Genomic DNA, 17,600 nt, shown 5'->3' with positions numbered 1-17,600 from the left:
CCAGACTGGGTGATAGAGTGAGACTCTGTCTCTGAGAAAAAAAAAAAAAAATCTATCCTTATAAATTTATATCTATATATAGATACAGTTATCTATGTATTTTTTGAGGCAGGGTCTCAACATGGACTGGGTGCACCATCACACCCAGCTAATTAATTAGCCTGGCTATTTTTTTTTTAAATTAATTATTATTTTTTTTTTGTAGAAATGGGGTTTTGCCATGTTGCCCAGGCTGGTCTCAAACTCCTGGGCTCAGGCGATCCTTCTGCCTCAGCCTCCAAAGACGCTGGGAATATAGGCCTCAGCCACCAAGCCCGGCTTATGTCTGTATATTTATGTAGAGAGAGTTTTATAAACTGCTTTCTCACTTAGTTTATTTTATGTATTTTCTCTGTTTCCTAGGTAATTAAACTCGTAGGAAGAACAGAATTTTTCATGGCTGTATAGTATTACATACAACTCATGGACATTCATTTAATTACTCCTCTTGTCATTAAATAGTACCCAGTTTTATCAGCATCTTAAGTAACAAGGTGATGAATATCATTGCGCATTTGATGATTTCCTTAGTTTAATTTTTAGAAATAAAATTACTATGAGGCCGTGAACATGTCAGATGTTCCAGTTACAATGAGGCTATGTCCTTTCCAATATTGGGAGTTGTAATTACAAAACTATATGTAAATATGTGCCCCCCTGCCCCAACGATGTGATCTGTAAAAACGGTAGGCATCTTACTGTGATTTTAGTTTGCATTTCCTTGAAGAAAGTCATACAGGCTGTTTTGGATATGTTCCTTTGGAATAGCTCAGAAGTAGAGTGGGCTTAGAAGCAGGAGGTGCACTCTGCCATCCATGCATTTGTTCGCACATTCATTCGCTTACTTACTCGCTGACCTGTGAAATCTGTTAGTCTTATAATTATTGAGCACCTGTTAAATATGTGGCACCTTGCATGATGATAAGAGTTAAAGAGAAGAATAAGGCAGATAGTGGTAGAAAGGAATAACAAATATCAGTGCAGTGGTGACCTGCATGGGCTTTGGAGCCCGACTACCTGGGTTCAAATCCTGACCATGCCACTTTGTTGCTGTAAGACCTTGGGCAGGTTACTCAACTTTTTGGGGCCTCATTTTTTTTTTTTTATCTCACGAGGTGTAAGGAATACAATGAGTTAATACTTACAGAATTCTTAGAATGATACCAGCACACTCTAAGTCTTCAGTAAATGTTAATGGGCAATATTGATTACTCTGTCACTTGAAGCACTTTACATTTATCTCATTTAATTTCTTATAACAGCCCTTTGTGGTGGGTGCTGCTTTTTTTTCTCTTCAATAGATCAACATATGGGGGCTCTGAGAAGAGAAGCAGCTTACCCTAAAGTCACAGAGCTAGTAAATGGTGGAGTCTGACTTGAGATCCAAGAAGGGAGCTTCTGGGATCTTTGACTCTAAGCCACAATGTTATTCTAGGGGAATGTACTTTCTTATGAGAGAAAAGGACAATAAATAAGTTAATTGAATTTTCGGATTGTCGTCAGTGGAGCTGAAATAGGGCAACATGGTATTAATTAGCTACTCTGGACATAGAATTGAGCTTGGCAAGCAGAGCAGGCCAGAGTGGCTGGAAGGGGTTGGGGAGCGGAATTGCTGCAAGGTGAGCCGAGACAGGTGGGCTGGGGCCAGATCACATGTGGCTTTGAGGGAACCTGTCAGGTCATTAGACTTATTGTTAGTTTCTCAGCTTGGTACTGCTGACACTTAGGGCTGGAGAATTCTTTGTTGCAGGGACTATTGTGTACCTCTTAGATTCCAGTAGTCCCGCATCCCTCCTTCGGGCTACTTGTGACAATCAAAAATGCCTCTAGACATTGCTATGTGATCCCTGTGGGTGGGGGGAATGGTTAAAGTGCTCTGACAGAGAACTACTGGGTATAATGGGAAGTCACTGGGGGCTTTTAAGCCGGGGAAGGACAAGAACAGATTTATGTCTATAAAAGGTGGCTCTGGGTTGGGCGTGGTGGCTCACACCTGTAATCCTAGCAGTTTGGGAGGCTGAGACGGGTGGATCGCTTGAGGCCAGGAGTTTGAGACCAGCCTGGCTAACATGGCAAAACCCTGTCTCTACTAAAAACACAAAAATTAGCTGGGCGTGGTGGTGCACGCCTGTAATCTCTGCTACTTGGGAGGCTGAGGCATGAGAATTGCTTGAACCCGGGAAGCGAAAGTTGCAATGAGCCCAGATCGGGCCACTGCACTCCAGCCTGGGCAGCAGAGTGAGACTCTGGAGGAAAAAAAAAAAACGGTGGCTGTGGCTGCTCTGCAGGGAATGTCTGTAATGGGGGTAAGAGTGGAAGTGGGTGACGTGGGGAGTTAGCTGTTGCATTGGTCCAGAGAGAAAGGACGGTGGCTTGGACTGGGTGTAAGCATTGGGAGCGATACATAGTGGTTGGATTCATCTCCAAGGTGTTCCCTCTATGGGACTTTAAAACATCTTAACCTTCAAAATCATCAAGCATTGATTGAGGTCCACAAGATATCCACCCCTGGGGTGACACATTCTAATGTATTTTTGCTTTACAGATGAATGAAATCGAAGTATGTCCAGAATGTTATCTAGCTGCTTGCCAAAAACGAGATAACTGGTTTTGTGAGCCTTGTGTAAGTTGGATTTACTTTGCTTATTTCATTTACTGAACCCTGTGCCTTGGATGACTACCCTGAGACAGCTTTTTCCAGGTGGCTTATTAGATGAAACTTTGGATGGAGTTTTAAGATAATTTTTTGCTGATAAAATTATGGCAGAAGGAAAGTAATCTAGGTAGGATAAACCTCTTAGGCTGAAAGTTCATGTGCCAGAGATAGCATCATGGTTTCCTGGGTTGATTAGCCTGGGCAGACTGCAAGGTGCAGCATAAAAGGGAGCTCATCAGAGATGTGGGATGCAGCAAAGCTGTTCAGATAATAAGATGAGCTTAAATCAGTGTGGATTTACAAATCATGTTGGTTCTATTTTAAGAGGTTTGAAAATACTTCCCTGGATTAACTCCATAGTCCCTCCGAAACATGGTTCTTGGGGGAAATAAAGTCACCCTAGTTTCCCTGTGGATCTGCCTTTTCCAAGCTGGGGTTCTGCAGAGAGAAGTACATTGTTGGGATGCACTGGTGTGTGTGTTGGGGGTGGGGTTGGCGGGTTGGAGTGGGTTTGGAGGCAAGATTAGGCGAGGAAAGTTGAGAAAATATACTTTGCATCTCTTCGTGCTTTTGGAGATTAACACCGGAATAGCTAAGCCTTTAATAAAGAATAAAGGTAGCAAAATACTGCCCCTTATTAGATGCTAGGTATGATGCACATTTAATCCAAAAACAGAAGGTATTGGTGTCATTGTCTCTGTGTATGTTGCACAGAAAGGTGAAATGTCTTGCTCGTGCCTGCCCAGATAATAATGGTACAGCTAGAATCCAACCCTGGTTTTCTCATCTTTCTTTTTTTTTTTTTTTTTTTTTTTGAGATGGAGTTTCGATCTGTCGCCCTGGCTGGAGTGCAGTGGCGTGATTTGACTCACTGCAACCTCCACCTCCTGCGTTCAAGTGATTCTCCTGCCTCAGCCTTTTGAGTAATTGGGACTACAGGCATGTGCCACCACGCCTGGTTAATGTTTCTGTTTTTAGTAGAGACGGGATTTCACCATGTTGGCCAGGCTGGTCTCGAACTCCTGACCTCAGGTGATCCACCCGCATTGGCTTTCCAAAGTGCTGGGATTACAGGCGTGAGCCACCATGCCTGGACTTCATTCAGCTTTTGATTTCACCATTTAACTCCATTTGCAGTTTTGTCCAGGTGTCTTGGCCACACACCTTTTAGGGAATACCACACGGGCCGACCCTGCTTGAAACTCTTTTTCCACTCATGGCCTGTGTCCCACGGTCCTGCTTCATCCTCACATACCAAACTTTAGTGGGCATCTTGCTGTCAAATATGTACAAACTCTGGATCTTGTTTTTCTTTTCCTAGAGCAATCCACATCCTTTGGTCTGGGCCAAACTGAAGGGGTTTCCATTCTGGCCTGCAAAAGCTCTGAGGGATAAAGACGGGCAGGTCGATGCCCGATTCTTTGGACAACATGACAGGTGGGAGTTAATAACAGGCTTGGAGCATGTAGCTTTCACTGAACTTTGATACTGTTATTAGATAAGAAAAGAAGTGGAGGCTGTAGCTATTATTCTCATTATTGTCATGATACCAACCATTGATCTTGTTGTTGAAATAAATTTCCTGTGGTATGTTAAGCTTGGTAATGGCGTGGGCTACAGTTTTCTCAGGTGTGTTAGAAAATCATCTTACTTTACTGGGTCTGTTGATGAAACCAACATTGGAATGGGTTCTGTGGCTGTTTGAAGTGCTGCTGTTCTTTTTTGTTTTGGTTTGATTTTTTGGGAGGGGGTTTCTGAAGTAAATTAAACCTCCATGGAAACTGCTTTCCAAATCATTCTTTCAAAGAATAGAAGTAGTTTCCTAGATTGCCAGTAAATGAATCTCTTATCATCATGCTGAGTAGTTCTCTCCTGTTCCCTTTTCTCTGAAGCTACAGTGGGAAGGGGTTGCTGTTTTGACAGGTGTGAGCCCTCCCTCCCAGCCTTCCTGCCCTCCCCTTTCCCTCCGTACACGGCAGAGTGAATTATTCCAGCTAATAGCAGTTCCCTGTAGAGCAGAGCCTGCTGTGTGCTTGAGAACAACAGGTAGGCAGAGATGAGCAGCGGTTAATATCTTAGTTCTCTTTTATCAAGTTATGATTAAGTAAGGCAAAGACCCTTTTGAAACCCTACCAATCAGTTTGAGAAAGCGTGTTAGTATGTAGCGAGACTACTTAAAATATATATACTACAAATTATGTACACACACAGAGTGTCCAGAAGCTGAAAATTGGTTTCCCCTGTTAAATTTTGCTAGTCGTCTTGCAGACCAAAAGAGTGAATTCCCAAGTCATTTGCAAACTCATTTACTAGGAATCCCAATGGTCCACTGTCAGAAGACAAAATGGAAATTATTGAGATGGTGCTGGATTTGGTAGGAAGTATTGCACCTTGACTTTAATTCCTTTATTCCTTCATTCAAAGAAATACATATTTGATGCCTGCTGCGTGCCAGCCTGTGTAGTGGAAGCTGGTGATTCAAATGTTTCTGCCCATGTGAAGGCTGACATCCTAGCGGGGAAGAAGGATGATACACAAGTGAACTAATAGGCAAGATAATCTCAGGTCAGGAGGTAGTGGTGGGGGCCTGGTGTGAAGATCTGGGATGAGGGACCAGGAAGAGCAGAGGTCGGGAGGGGAAGGGCTGAGGCTGAGAGGGTTCAGGAAATGCTGGGAGGATAGTGGGGTTTAAACAGGGTCAGGGAGGAGAGGATGCTCACAGCTGGAGTCAGAGGGGTAGGCAGGAGTTTGTTTTTTATTTGAAGAGCAGGAGGAATTGGTGACAGGCTGTACATCCCTCCTCTTCATCAGAGCATGACAAATGTGAACCATCTTGATGATTTGGGATTCTTACTCTATAGGTTGATACAGTAATACAGTATGAGTAGATATACTTAGGACACAGGCAGGATGGGAAAAAATAATACCTACCCCCTTGCACCCAATATTCCCAGACCCTTATGGTTGATGGCTCTAGTCTCTCAGCTGTGACTGCTCTGCAGGGACCTCCATCTCTCACCCGTCAGACAGCGACTGAAGGTGGCTTACAGAGCATGAAGGACGGCGTGTGAGTTGGCCAGCTCTGTGTGCAGAAGCTGTTTCCCAAAACCTTTTGTGTGTTTAGGTCTTGGTTCTGGATGAGAGCTGTCGTGGAAGCTGGCCTCCTTCTGTTTGTGAAAAAGAAAGCAGCATGGGTCTGATGGTCACCAGTTTCGAAGCCCCTCTCAGCACCTGCTTTAAGGGAGTGCACCGTGTTGTTGGGCTTGTTTTGGGAGAGGGGATCCCCTGGAGGGAGTTGTTCAGGACCTTCCACAGTGGTAGACAAACAACTTTGGAGGTCTTGGGATGTTTTAGTAGGCTTTGGGCAGGGAGTCTCTGACCACCATTCTTTTTTTTTTTTTGGAGCAGAGTCTTGGTTTGTCACCTAGGCTGGTGTGTGCAGTGGCGAGCTCTCGGCTCATTGCAGCCTCCCCTTCCCGGATTCAGCCATTCTCCTGCCTCAGCCTCCCAAGTAGCTGGGTCTACAGGCATGTGCCACTACGCCCAACTAATTTTTTGTATTTTCAGTAGAGATGGGGTTTTGCCATGTTGCCCAGGCTGGTCTTGAACTCCTGGATTCAACCGATCCATCTGCCTTGGCCTCCCAGAGTGCTGGGATTACAGGCGTAAGCCACTGTGCCTGGCCTGGTTTTGTTTTATAGATGCACAGTCATATAAAAATGTAGGAAATATTTTATTAAATGCCTGCAGAGTTAAAAAAAAAAAAAAAGCGGACACCAACCAATTGCCTTTTATGTACTGGGCAGTGTTTTAAGTGCTTTTTTGTAGAAGCTGCTTTTATGTCTATTTTATCAATAAGAAAACTTAAGGTCAGAGAGTGCCTAGGGTCACACAGCTAGGGAGAAGCCACCGTGGGGTTAGATGTGAGATAATGTGAAACTAGATATTGTCCCCCGCAGAGACTGTATTTTGTCAAGCAAATCTAATTTCGCTTGAAATACTTCCTGGGCTTGTTTTATTATTTATTTATTTATTTATTTATTTAAGAGGGGGGGTCTTGCTCTGTCACCCAGGCTTGTTTTATTTATTTATTTATTTGAGACAGGGTCTCGCTTTGTTGCCCAGGCTGGAGTGCAGTGGCTCGTTCAAGCAATTCTCCCACCTCTGCCTCCTGAGTAGCTGGGATTACAGGGGCGTGCCACCACATCCGGCTAATTTTTCCATTTTTAGTAGAGATGGGGTTTCACCGTGTTGGCCAGACTGGTCTCAAGCTCCTGACCTCACGTGATCCTCCTGCCTCCGCCTCCCCAAGTGCTGGGATTATAGGTGTGAGTCACCATGCCCAGCCTTGGACTTGTTTTAAAGAAAAGAGACTCTTTTCCTTCCCTGCCAAGCAATTTCATGGAAACTAGTTGGGGGAAGGGAACAGTGAGCGCCTTGGATACCGGACAAAAGTGTGTGGGTGAGGTGGGTGTGGAGCAGGTCAGGGGGGCGAGGTTATGATACCAGGACCAACTGGTGATAAGCTCCTGGTGGCCCTGCCTCTTGATTCTCCAGAGAAGGACTCACTCTCCTTTTTCTCGGTGACAGAGCTGAGGCTAGCTCAGGAAGGGGAGTCATTTGCCCTGGGACAGCCCTGGAGACCCCGATGCCTTCTCAGATCTGTCCTGTCTAGTAGTCCTGATCTGTGCCCGCTCACTTTGAACGCAGAATCTCACCGTGAGGCAAACTCTTACCTTGAGAGCATCTAGCATCTGGCTTCTGTTCCGCTCTGCCCCTCTTGCTGGAGATACGGTTCTTCAGGTCTCAGGAGAAAGACAGCAGTCAGAATGGATGAGAAGCTGGTGATTTCCAGCCCTCTGATAGAGCAGATCGATATTTTTGGGGTGTTTAGTTTTAGTTTGTGTTACGATCTGGTATCACCGAGACTTGCAAACAATCCGCCTGTATTCTGAATTCGGTCCCAGGGATATGCTTTATTTCTCCTGGGTTGTTTTCTCTTAGATGCCAACTGTTGAAATGGGGGTAAAATGTAACATAAGAAGTCTATTTTGTCTTCTTCTCTTTAAAATATTGGAAAACGTGGCAGTATTGGGTCCAGATTCCTACATGGTTGCTTTGGATCGCAACTGAGTAGATACTGCTTTCCCCCTTTCCACCAGACGTGAGTTTTCTGCTTCTGCAAAGTCCCCTTTGCTCCCCACTGCTTTCTACCGGGCTTCAGTTTGTGGTCTGTGAAATCTAAAAGGCCACCTTGGAGGTTGGGTGCAGCGGCTCACACCTATAATACCAGCTCTTGGGGAGGCCAAGGTGGGAGGATTGCTTGAGTTCAGGAGTTCAAGACCATCCTGGGTAATGTAGCGAGACCCCATCTCTACAAAAGTATACAAAAGTTAAAAAATTATCTGGGTGTGTTGTGGCGCGTGCCTGTACTTCCGCTACTTGGGAGGCTGATCTGGGAGGATTCCTTGAGTCCAGGAGTTTGAGGCTGTAGTGAGCCTTGATCATACTTCTGCTCTCCAGCTTGGGTGACAGAGGGAAACCTTGTCTCTTAAAAAAACAAGCAAAAAAGACTGGGCATGGTGGCTAACACCTATAATCCCAGCACTTTGGGAGGCTGAGGTGGGTGGATCACGAGGTCAAGAGTTCAAGACCAGCCCGGCTAACATATAGTGAAACACCGTCTCTACTAAAAATACAAAAATTAGCTGGGCGTGGTGGCACACACCTGCAGTTCTGGCTACTTGGGAAGCTGAGGCAGGAGAATTGCTTGAACCCAGGAGATGGAGGTTGCAGTGAGCTGAGATCATGCCACTGTGCTCTAGCCTGGGCAATAGAGCGAGACTGTCTCAAATAAATAAATAAATAAATAAATAAATAAATAAATAAAATGAATTAATTAAACAAACAAAAAATCCCCCACAAAAGCCTTCCTTGGAAAGCTTATTCTCACTAGTTTTTCCAGCCAGAAACTGGGTTGAGGCCAGCAGATCATACATGGTAGCCAAGTTATTTCTGGGATGTCCCTGTATCAGCTACGTGGTCACCCGCAGCAGCGGTTGTGGTGTTTCCACCTCCCCTGGGGGCCACTGGCTCTGGTTCTAGAAAAGCTGCTGCTGGCATTGTTTGTTCTGCAAAAACATGCTGTCATGGGTCTTTGCAGAGCAAAATTGGAATGTGGGGTATGGATGTTAGGAAGATGGAACTGGCCTGGGATGGGAGGTGGAAAGTGCACGCCTGGAGGCGAATGGGCTCCTTTTTCAGTGATTTTCTGTGTGAATTATCTTACATTCAAAAACATGTACCTCCTTTTAGGGATGCAGTATTCCAAAGTTTCCTTCTGTTCCTATTTCAAATGGCAATGGGAAAAAGAAGCTTTTTATGTCTGAGTGTGACCTGAGGAATAAGTCTCTTTTCAGAGGTGTTGTCGGATGCAGTGGCTGATTTATTTTTCTCTACTAAGAGAAAACCAAAGAGGATTGTTTCTTTAGTGGCTCACAATGACTAAGTCTATTGCACTTTTAAATGTTTTCGCTAAAGTTTTGTTACTCATGTTCTGTTATGGTAGAACATGCTTGTTAAATGGATCATTAATTAATCCTTCAAACCAAGTTTTTTTTTTTTTTTTTTTTTTTTTTAATGGAATAAGAATCTTGGCAAACATGCTTGGCTAATTTGGTTCACATCAAGAAAAAAGCAATCTTGGAAATTACTGAAGTTGACTTAAACTCTCTTTATCTTTTGCCCTTCCAGGGCCTGGGTTCCAATAAATAATTGCTACCTCATGTCTAAAGAAATTCCTTTTTCTGTGAAAAAGACTAAGAGCATCTTCAACAGTGCCATGCAAGAGATGGAGGTTTACGTGGAGAACATCCGCAGGAAGTTTGGGGTTTTTAATTACTCTCCATTTAGGACACCCTACACACCCAACAGCCAGTATCAAATGCTGCTCGATCCCACCAACCCCAGCGCCGGCACTGCCAAGATAGACAAGCAGGAGAAGGTCAAGCTCAACTTTGACATGACGGCATCCCCCAAGATCCTGATGAGCAAGCCTGTGCTGAGTGGGGGCACAGGCCGCCGGATTTCCTTGTCGGATATGCCGCGTTCCCCCATGAGCACAAACTCTTCTGTGCACACGGGCTCCGACGTGGAGCAGGATGCTGAGAAGAAGGCCACGTCGAGCCACTTCAGTGCGAGCGAGGAGTCCATGGACTTCCTGGATAAGAGCACAGGTCAGCTCCGTGCGGGGGAGCGGGGAGGAGGCCCCTTGGACACGGGGGTTTCCCATGGGTGCACACCTGGTGGGCCCAAGCAGGTGAGCATCAACCAATCGTGGGGAGCTGTAGGGGGCCACAGAGCAGATTTTCAAGAAGTCACCAGTGGAGTTCTTGCTGCTAGTAACCCAGAAATGAGAAAAGTGTCCCCAAAAGGCCACCTGGAGGTTATACCTAGAAGTAGATGGAGATGGCCAGAAATCTTGTGGAGTTCTGTTCAGATGTCACTGCATTTTGGATTATTGACTTTCCATAACACAAATAATTTTGTTTTAGTTGAAATTGTATTTTTCTGTCAAAACCCTACATTCATACTAAACAGTGCAAATCTTAGAGAAACACATATGATAAAAAATAATACTTGACCAGGCGCCGTGGCTCATGCCTGTAGTCCCAGCACTTTGGGAGGGCAAGGCAGTCAGATTGCTTTAGCTCGGGAGTTCCAGACCAACCTGGGCAACATGGCAAAAACCTTGTCTCTACCAAAAATACAAAAATTAGCTGCTCGTGGTGGCGTGTGTCTATAGTCCTAGCTACTCTGGGACTATAGTTGAGGTGGGAGGATTGCCGGAGCCTGGGAGGTTGAGGCTGCAGTGAGCTATGATTGCGCTGTTGTATTCCAGCCTGGGCAAAGTGTGACCCCTTGTGAGACCCTGTCTCAAAAAACAAAAACAAAAAAAGGTAAAAAATAATAATAGTACTCTGTCTTCCCAGTGTGATCCCATTCCCTTAAAGGTCATATCTTTTAATAGTTGTGTTGTGTTTTGTTTTGTTTTGTTTTGTTTTTTGGAGACACAGTCTCGCTCTGTCACCCAGACTGGAGTGCAGTGGCACCATCTCAGCTCACTGCAACCTCCACCTCCTGGGTTCAAGTGATTGTCGTTCCTCAGCCTCCCGAGTAGCTGGGATTACAGGTGCGCGCACTACTACGTCCAGCTAATTTTTGTATTTTTAGTAGAGACAGGGTTTCACCATGTTGGCCTGGCTGGTCTCGAACTCCTGACTTCAAGTGATCCACCCGCCTTGGGCTCCCAAAGTGCTGGGATTACAGGTGTGAGCCACTGGGCCTGGCCGAAAGTCTGAGTTTTTAAGTAAAACCTCCAATTCTTAAATGTCAGGTTTTTAAGTAAAATCTCCAATTATTAAATGTCAGTTTAAGATGTCTTAGAAGATTTTCCAGAATGAATAAAGCAGGTTGGAGTACCAGCTTTAGGCTTCTGGCCTAAAGCCTTGGACAGCCTTTCACACTCACTTCCTTCCTTGGTCTCTCTCTCTCCCTCCCTCTCTCCCTCACTCCCTTCCTTCACACAGGAATTCTTTAAGGAGCAAGCATCAGTTCTTCAGGATACCATGAATGTCCCCAAAAGTTAAAATAATGAGGACTTAGTTGTGAACTCAAATAATTCTACTGACTTTGCTTGTGTTGTTTCTTGGGAAATTTTTTTTCTTTTTTCTTTTCCTTGGGTTATTTTCAAGAACTGCTTCTAGCTGCTCCCCAGATGGTGGTAGGAGGGGTAGAGAGAGCCTGTGGCTTTTGGTTCTGTAAAATAAAGGCTGCAGTCTATATCTTTCTCTAGTTCTGATTCATAGCCGTGTGGTCCTAGACACTCATGGTTGAGTCATAGAGTTTTGTTTTGGAATTGACATAATTTGTGTTGACACAGTTTCAGAAAAGTCTTCCTTTTTACCCCCTTGTTTCTGACCAGAGTCCTTAAAAGCTTACTTTGTTTCATGACACGGTTCCATTTAAGCCAAGTTCACAAAACATGGTACTTAATTACACAAACCCTTCGGCACATTAATTCCCATAAAGAGCATGCTTTTCAGGAAATGTTTAAAATTTTAACCTTGGCAGCGACTTTGTGAATTAGTGTTGCCTGAACTTTCATTGCCATGGTTTTCTGCCGTATTTTATTACATGCTTAAATATGAAAATTGTAACGCAGCTTTGTCCTAAGCTAAACACAATGTATAGGCTCGTGTGTTTAAATTGCTTGTTGTGGCTTTTCCTAATATATGTGAAATTAATACATAACTAGTAAAATGAAACATGGCATATATATGACCATTGGTTCTCCTGCACATTTCAAAAAATTCAGTTTTGTAGGAATATAAGAACAGGGATAATGTGTTTAATTTAGCTTCTGTCTTCCCTTGGGAGGTACAAAAGGAGAAAGATAAATGACATCAGACTTCCTGGAAAAATACCTCATTCTTTGAGTGCTTTTTAGGTGAGAAGTTAGTCGAATCCCCCATTTGAGTAGACTTTAAAGTCCCTTTCCTAAAATATAATCTCCTTGCTGGTATGTGCTTAGGTCATTTTACTAATCATGAATTAGCCAATGTGTAGTGTAGGAAGAGAGAGTGATATTGAAAATTATTTTACTCTTACAAATTGCCCCCTTTTCTGTCAGGGGCTAGATAGTATATATTTTAGGCTTTTTGGGTCTTTTTTCCAACTCTGCAACTATTTAGTCATTGTTGCACTAACGTAGCCACAAGCTGCTGTAGTCCCAGCTACTGAGGAGGCTGAGCTGGGAGGATCAATTAAGCCTAGGAGTTTGAGGCCACAATGACCTGTGATTGTGCCACTGCACTCCGGCCTGGACAATAGAGTGAGACCCTAGCTCAATAAACAGCTAGCTAGATAGAAGAAAATAGAGCAACCATAGACAGTTAAAACTTTTTTAATGGACACCGGAATTTATTTATTTATTTAAATTTTTATATTTTTTGAGATGAAGTCTTGCTCTGTTGCCCAGGCTAGAGCGCAGTGCCACGATCTCGGCTTACTGCAACCTCCACCTCCTGGGTTCAAGTAATCCTCCCACCTCAGCCTCCCGAGTAGCTGGAATTACAGGCATGCGCTACCATGCCCAGATGTTCTTTGTATTTTTAGTAGAGACAGGGTTTCACCATGTTGGCCAGGCTGGTCTGAAACTCCTGACCTCAGGTAATCCGCCCGCCTCAGTCTCCCGAGGTGTCCAGACACTGGAATTTAAATTTCATATAAGTGGCATGTTTCATGAGCTATTAATTCTTTTCCCCCCAACCATTAAAAAAATGTTAAAATACCTTTCTTCGCTTGCAGGCCCCTCAGGAACAGGTGATATGCCCAATTTGACCCTTGAGCTATAGTTTGCCAACCACTATTACAGACTAAGAGGATTAGAAGAAACTGAGTCAGTCTTCACATTTTACAGAAGGCAAATTGAGAGCCATGCAGAGTGTAAGGGAGGTGTGAAAGTCCCCACAGCCAGATTCTGCATCCATACCTGTTTCCTTTCTCTGCACCCTACTGCCATCTGCTGTTAGCAGTGATAATAGCATTTAGTGGAGGGAGATGGGAAATTTGTATTAAAATGCTTCCACAGTCAGGATAATATAATTGAGATAAGACAGTAGTTCACCCAAAATCGTGTAAAATAATTGCCATGTCATAGAATAGAAAATAATATAGTAGCCTCACCAGTGAAAGTTTTGTAACCAGTAACATAAAACTACAGATTGAAATGTTATTGCATAAAACTTGTACAACAGTGTAGAAATCTTGTTTTTGTTTAGAAGATTGGAGAACTCAGAGCTGTGTGCCTATAATCCTTAGAACTGGATATTTAGCTTTCTAAGAAGCACTTTGCTCAGCCAGAAGCCTTTAACTCACAGTGTCCTATAATCTTGCTAGCTAGGCGGCCTAAGTGGTTAATATTCTCAGTGATTTTTGTAGTTCCCCCTTTATATAGACCTCCTGGCCAGAATGGTTACCTTCACCGGTATTTGTTTGCGCGATCTGGATGTAAGTTATTAATATGTATTAGGGTCAGAGTCGGGGGGCCTGACATTCACCACCCTCTGGGCTAATGGTCCTTTGGTCTGGTAGCTACACTGTGAGTTACCATTTAAGAAAGGAAAGAGGGTCCGGGTGCGGTGGTTCACGTCTGTAATCCCAGCACTTTCGGAGGTCGAGACAAGCGGATCACGAGGTCAGGAGATTGAGACCATCCTGGCTAACACGGTGAAACCCCGTCTCTACTAAAAATACAAAAAATTAGCTGGGCGTGGTGGCATGTGCCTGTAATCCCAGCTACTTGGGAGGCTGAGGCAGGAGAATTGCTTGAATCCGGGAGGCAGAGCTTGCAGTGAGCCGAGATCGCACCACTGCACTCCAGCCTGGGCAACAGAGTGAGACTCTGTCTCAAAAAAAAAAAAAAAAAAGAGTTTTCATATTACTCCCCCCCTTTTTTTATAATTGTGAAATCAATATGTTTTTGTCATAAATTAGTTCTTTATTACAGAATTTAAAGTCACTGATGGCTGGGTGCAGTGGCTCATGCCTGTAATTCCAGCACTTTGGGAGGCTGAGGTGGGAGGATCACTTGAGGTCAGGAGTTTGAGACCAGCCTGGCCAACATGGCGAAACCCCGTCTCTACTAAAAGTACAAAAACTTAGCCAGGCATGGTGGCACACGCCTGCAGTCCCAACTACACAGGAGGCTGAGGCAGGAGAATCACTTGAACCCGGGAGGCGGAGGTTGCAGTGAGCTTGAGATCATGCCACTGTACTCCAGCCTGGGAGACAGAGCGAGACTCCATCTCAATCGATCAGTCAATGAAATAAAGTCACTGAGAATCTCACCTCTCACAGCCAGCCCTTAGATTGTGTTTCCAGAGCTTTTTATATGTGGTTATAAGTCCTACTGTTAAGCTGAAAGCTCACATACAGGGATCAGGCAGATATGGCAGTGAGTGAGGTTGGGGAGTGGTAGGTAGAGACTAGGATGAATGAAAGCAGACATACGTTTCTTTCCATACCTGTTACACATCGTGTGCTTGTGTGTGCATATGGGTGTATAACACTTAACCCAAGGGGTACGGACTCTTCTGATACATAGTGCATGCTAGAGGTACTACAGCAGCTTGGGGCTACTTTAGTGCTACAATGATAAGCAGCTCTTTCATAAGGAAATACAATAGGGCAAATGCTAGCATGCACCATGTATCAGAAGAGTCAGTAGCTCTTGGGTAAGTTTTACACGCCCATGTTACCCATAAGTGTTACACACGGCTAATAGGTCATGAGCTCCCAAGACGCTGAGCTAGAGAGTTGTGCCTTTCTGAAAGAGACCAGGGACCTTTTCCTCCTGCTGGTTCTTGCCACATAGGAGTATGGGCTCTGTATTGAGAGATTTCTGGTTTTTCTTTCTTTTTTTTTTTCTTTTTAGACGGAGTCTCACTCTGTCGTCCAGGCTGGAGTACAGTGGTGCGATCTCGGCTCACTGCAAGCTCCGCCTCCCGGGTTCACGCCATTCTCCTGCCTCAGCCTCCCGAGTACCTGGGACTACAGGTGCCTGCCGCCATGCCCGGCTAATTTTTTGTATTTTTGGTAGAGACGGGGTTTTACCATGTTAGCCAAGATGGTCTCGATCTCCTGACCTCGTGATCTGCTCGCCTCTGCCTCCCAAAGTGCTGGGATTACAGGCGTGAGCCACTGCACCTGGCCGATTTCTGTTTTTTCAAGAGAACCCTCAAATTAAAAAAAATGGGAACTACTCCAGCTTTTTCTTTTTTCTTTTTCTTTTTTTTTTTTTAAAGAGACAGGGTCCTCACTATGTTGCCCAGGCTGGTCTCAGACTCTTGGGCTTAAGCGATCCTCCCGCCTTAGCCTCCTGAGTAGCTGGGGCTACAGGCACGTACCACCACACCCAGCTATCAACTTTTATGTACTGGCTCACATTTTTAAATAAATAAAAGCTACATCACATTAAATGCACCTGTGAACTCCTTGGTTCATGGATCACCTGTTTGCAATGTCTGGTGTAGACTGTAGAATTTATTTTTTTAAAGCTTAACCTTGTATTCTTTTTTAATTTTTTATTTTTATACATTCAAAAAAACTTTTTTTTTTTTTTTTTTTTTTTGAGATGGAGTTTCACTCTTGTCTTCCAGGCTGGAGTGCAATGGTGCGATCTTGGCTCACTGTAAACTCTACCACCTGGGTTCAAGCGATTCTCCTGCCTCAGCCTCCCGAGTAGCTGGGATTTTTTTTTTTTTTTTTTTAAAGAGACAGGGTCACACTCTATCACTCAGGCTGGAGTTCAGTGGTGTGATCATGGCTCACTGTAGCCTTCAACTCTTGGGCTCAAGCAGTCCCCGCTGCCTCAGCCTCCTGAGTAGCTAGGAGTACAGGTGTGCGCCACCACACCTAGCTATACACCTAGTATAGATGATGTCTTGCTATGTTACCCAGGCTAGTCTCAAACTCCTGGGCTCAAACCATCTGCCTGCCTCAGCCTCCCAAAATGCTGGGATAATAGGCATGAGGCACCATGCCTGGTCCATAGCCTTGTATTCTGAATATGTGTTTCTGTGTTAGTGAATAATCCTTCAAAACAGCATTTTTACCAACACATCCTGACCCATCCTAGACCATCTGGCCATGCTCTGCTCATCTGTGCATGGCACCATAGGAGTTGTGCAAGGTGCGGCACTTTGAACATACAGGTTGTTTCTGAGGTTTTATAACTGGAGGACATTTAGCGTGAATCATTCACTCTGCCTCTCCACCCCACCCAGAGTGCTGGGGTGCATGGGAGGGAAGGGGCATTTTTTTCCTAATTTAATTCCAAGGCTCATGTTTCCTACTGTAGTCAGAACAACCCTTCACGCAGGCTAGGATTTTGTAAATGTAGATAATAAATGATGTGTTTCAGCCCACACTTGTGAATTGTACATCAAAATATGAAATCTGGTTAAATTATTTGTGACTTCAGAGGCAATTAATTAGTTCTTCCTTTGGGCAAAATGTATGGCTTTATAAAAGGATTGGCATCTGTTTCAAAGTTTTAATTGAAACAAGCATTTCCAAGTCTTTTTGCTTTTGAAATGTCTGGAGTGATTCGAAGCAGGTTTTTCTCAACCTCAGGACCATTGACATTTAAGGCCAGATAATTCTGTATTGTGAGGCTGTTCTGTGCACCTAGGATGCTGAGCACCATCTCTGGCCTCCATGCCAGTACCACCCACACCCTCATGTATATTGACTTGGATTTTTTTGTGATCTGCTTAGTCATATCTGTTTTTTTATTTTTATTTATTTATTTTTTTTGAGATGGAGTCCCACTCTGTTGCCCAGGCTGGAGTGCAGTGGCGTGATCTCGGCTCACTGCAACCTCCGCCTCCCAGGTTTAAGCAGTTCTCTTGCCTTAGCCCCCCAAGTAGCTGGGATTACAGGCATGTGCCACCACACCTGGCTGGTTTTTTATTTTTAGTAGAGAGGGGTTTTGCCATGTTGGCCAGGCTGGTCTCGAACTCCTGACCTCAGGTGATCTGCCTGCCTTGGCCTCCCAAAGTGCTGGGATTACAGGTGTGAGCCACTGCGCCCGGCCTTGTCATATCTCTTCTTTGGATTGTTAATCACTCTTTTAGCAAGCACCTTGTGTTTAGTAGGTGTATAACATGGGGGAGATTGTTTGATATTTTTGTATGAAAAAGGTTTTATCTGGTTGTCATTGTTTCTTTTTCTTTCTTTTTTTTTGAGATGGAGTCTCTGTCACCCAGGCTGGAGTGTAGTGGTGTGATCTCGGCTCACTGCCACCTCCGCATCCCAGGTTCAGGCGATTCTCCTGCCTCAG

At 44.4% G+C, this 17,600-nt stretch overlaps 1 protein-coding gene across 32 annotated transcripts in view; it reads left to right on the top strand.

The window, feature by feature from the left end:
- Nucleotides 1-17,600, top strand: part of ZMYND8 (zinc finger MYND-type containing 8) — a 160,535-nt gene that overhangs the window by 83,671 nt on the left and 59,264 nt on the right. For all 32 annotated transcript variants that reach the window (XM_014343067.6, XM_055104876.3, XM_034947115.4 and 29 more), the window contains 3 exons: nt 2,585-2,662; nt 4,017-4,132; nt 9,449-9,930. In XM_014343067.6, the coding sequence (XP_014198553.2) occupies nt 2,585-2,662; nt 4,017-4,132; nt 9,449-9,930 (676 nt within the window). The remainder of the gene's footprint in view (nt 1-2,584; nt 2,663-4,016; nt 4,133-9,448; nt 9,931-17,600) is intronic.

This window comes from Pan paniscus, chromosome 21, assembly GCF_029289425.2.
Source record: "Pan paniscus chromosome 21, NHGRI_mPanPan1-v2.0_pri, whole genome shotgun sequence".
Lineage (NCBI taxonomy): Eukaryota > Metazoa > Chordata > Mammalia > Primates > Hominidae > Pan > Pan paniscus.
The sequence above is the reverse complement of the archived record's forward strand: the minus strand, read 5'-3'. Positions and strand labels throughout refer to the sequence as shown.